This window comes from Ipomoea nil, unplaced genomic scaffold (genome assembly GCF_001879475.1).
Source record: "Ipomoea nil cultivar Tokyo-kokei standard unplaced genomic scaffold, Asagao_1.1 scaffold2705, whole genome shotgun sequence".
NCBI lineage: Eukaryota > Viridiplantae > Streptophyta > Magnoliopsida > Solanales > Convolvulaceae > Ipomoea > Ipomoea nil.
In genome coordinates, this window is record NW_017619133.1 from 3,266,751 (window position 1) to 3,269,319 (window position 2,569).

Below are 2,569 nucleotides of genomic sequence, written 5' to 3' on the forward strand. Positions count from 1 at the left end.
ATATATATATATATATATATATATATATATATATATATATATATATATATATATATATATATATAATTTATTTATATACGAACATGTTCGTATTGTTAATAAATGTTATGTTATATAGTTTTTATATTATGTAATTATGTGGTGTTGGTTTAGTTTGACTGAGGCTCTCTATTAGTTAGGAGAGTTTCCAGTCAGTTGCATTTTATCTGCTGTAATTCTATTCAGTTACAATTAATCAACAAATTCAAACTCTCACCTGGTATCAGATAGGATCCCAATCCTCTATTCTCTCTCCACCCAAATCACCGTAGACCGTCCGATTTGCCTCCGAGATGTCGTCGCATTCTTCCGAGCGCACAGTGACCGCCGGTGGCTCCCCTTCGCCGGCGACCACCAATTCCCTCTCCGGCGCCCATCACCATGTTTCCATGAAGCTCAATAGCCGAAACTTCTTGTTTTGGCGAACACAACTCGTCCCCTTCCTCCGGGGGCAGGATTTACTTGGATTCGTCAATGGATCAATGCCATGTCCGCCATCCACCATTCCCGCTGCATCATCCAACGACTCCGGCTCCGGCGCGACGACAACGACCGCCACCATCCCAAACCCAGCGCACAAAGCCTGGGTCTTGCAAGACCAGTCGATATTGTCCATGCTCATCTCCTCCATGTCCGATGAAGTGCTCCACCTAGCCGTCGGACGGGAGACCGCCGCAGAGGTCTGGATGTCGATCACCACGTCCCTTGGTTCATCCACCGAAGCGCGCTGCCTCAGCCTTTTAGACCAATTCCAGATGTTGAGGCAAGGGAATCTGTCGACTGCGGAGTACTTGGGGCGTGCGGAAGTCCTCGTGGAAGCCTTGGCTCAGGCCGGACGGCCACTGTCTTCCACCGAACAGAACTTATATGTTCTACGTGGATTACGTCAGGACCTGCGAATCATGGCGGCTTCGCTCACAGCCACCAACCACTCCATCTCACTGCCGCAGCTTGCGGATTTCTTGCAGGCGCAAGAATTCATCATCTGATGGAGTGGGCGATGGCTATCGGCGACGGCAATGGAGGTCCTCCGCAGGCGCTGCATGTGGGGCGCGGTCGCGGGTCCAGTGGAGACGGCGGACGATCTGCAGGTTCAGGGCAGCAGTGGCGAGGCGGCAGAGGCGGTAATGGCCGCCAAAGCCGTGGCAGAGGTGGCCGGAATGGCCGCGGTGTGCCTAGGTGCCAAATTTGTCGTGCCCAGGGTCACACGGCAATATATTGTTACAAGAGGCACACGACGCAACCGCCGGCGGAAGCCCATGTCGCCACTGCCGGAGAACTACCGCCGGCACCTTCGGTCTCATCGGCGGATGGATGGTACCCCGATACCGGTACCACCGCGCACGCTACGCCGGATGCAAGCATGATGTCCCGATCGGATGAGTACACCGGGCCGGATGTGCTACGAGTCGGGAACGGCGCAGGTTTGACAATCTCACGTGTCGGTCATGCATCAATCCCGTCCATGTCCAAATCGTTAAATTTGTCCAATGTGTTACATGTTCCATGTCTGTCGGTCCCTTTACTTTCCGTACAAAAATTTACTAAAGAAAACAGTGTTTATTTCGAATTTCATAACGACTGTTTTATTGTGAAGGATTCCAAAACCAGGGCCACTCTGCTTAAGGGGCCAACATCAGGGGGACTATACAAGCTTCCGTTGTCAAATACACAGTTTGCGTTCGTCAGTTCTCGTGCCACGCAAGGCGTTTGGCATCGAAGGTTGGGTCACCCGCACGGAGTTGTCCAGAGTCGCATCTTAAAAGACTGTCCAGTTTCACCAAATAAATCCAAGTCCACGAAGTCGTGCTCGGCTTGTCACCTCGGTAAGTCGTCTCGGTTTAAATTAGATAGAATTCATAAATCTAGCACCAATGTTTTAGATTTAATTTTTACCGATGTATGGGGCCCGGCTCCGGTAGTTTCCACTAGTGGTCATCGCTACTTCTTGCTTTTTGTAGATGATTACTCTCGGTTCTGTTGGTTTTATCTGTTACGGGTAAAATCAGATGTTTATAAAAATTTTGAATTGTTTCGGGTGTTGGTAGAGCGGCAATTTTCCCGCTCTATCAAGTGTATTCAGTCGGATTTAGGGGGTGAGTATAGAAAACTTCATACCACATTCCAAACACTGGGCATCAATCATCGGCAGTCATGTGCCTACACACATGAGCAAAATGGGCGAGTAGAGCGCCGTAATAGGCATATTGTCGAAACGGGCCTTGCTCTACTTGCTGAGGGCTCAGTACCACTTGAGTATTGGGACTTTGCCTTCGAAACTGCCACTACTCTAATAAATTATCTACCAACACCTGTGCTGAATTTTGACAGTCCCTACTCTCGCTTACATAATGTGTCTCCTCCATACACGTTTCTTCGAATTTTCGGGTGTCGGTGCTATCCCTATCTCAGGCCATACAACCGGCATAAGATAGAATATCGCTCGGCACCCTGTGTCTTTCTTGGCTACCCCCCGTCTTTTAGGGGATATAGATGCATGGACCAGTCAACTGGGAAAGTTTACATCTGT

The 2,569-nt window shown here is 49.3% G+C and overlaps 1 protein-coding gene across 1 annotated transcript; it reads left to right on the forward strand.

Moving 5' to 3' along the window:
* The first annotated feature begins 332 nt into the window (after positions 1-332).
* On the forward strand, positions 333-1,028 carry LOC109156343. Its single transcript, XM_019304179.1, has one exon. The coding sequence runs from the start codon at positions 333-335 to the stop codon at positions 1,026-1,028; it is 696 nt and encodes a 231-aa protein (XP_019159724.1).
* The last annotated feature ends 1,541 nt before the right edge of the window (positions 1,029-2,569 follow it).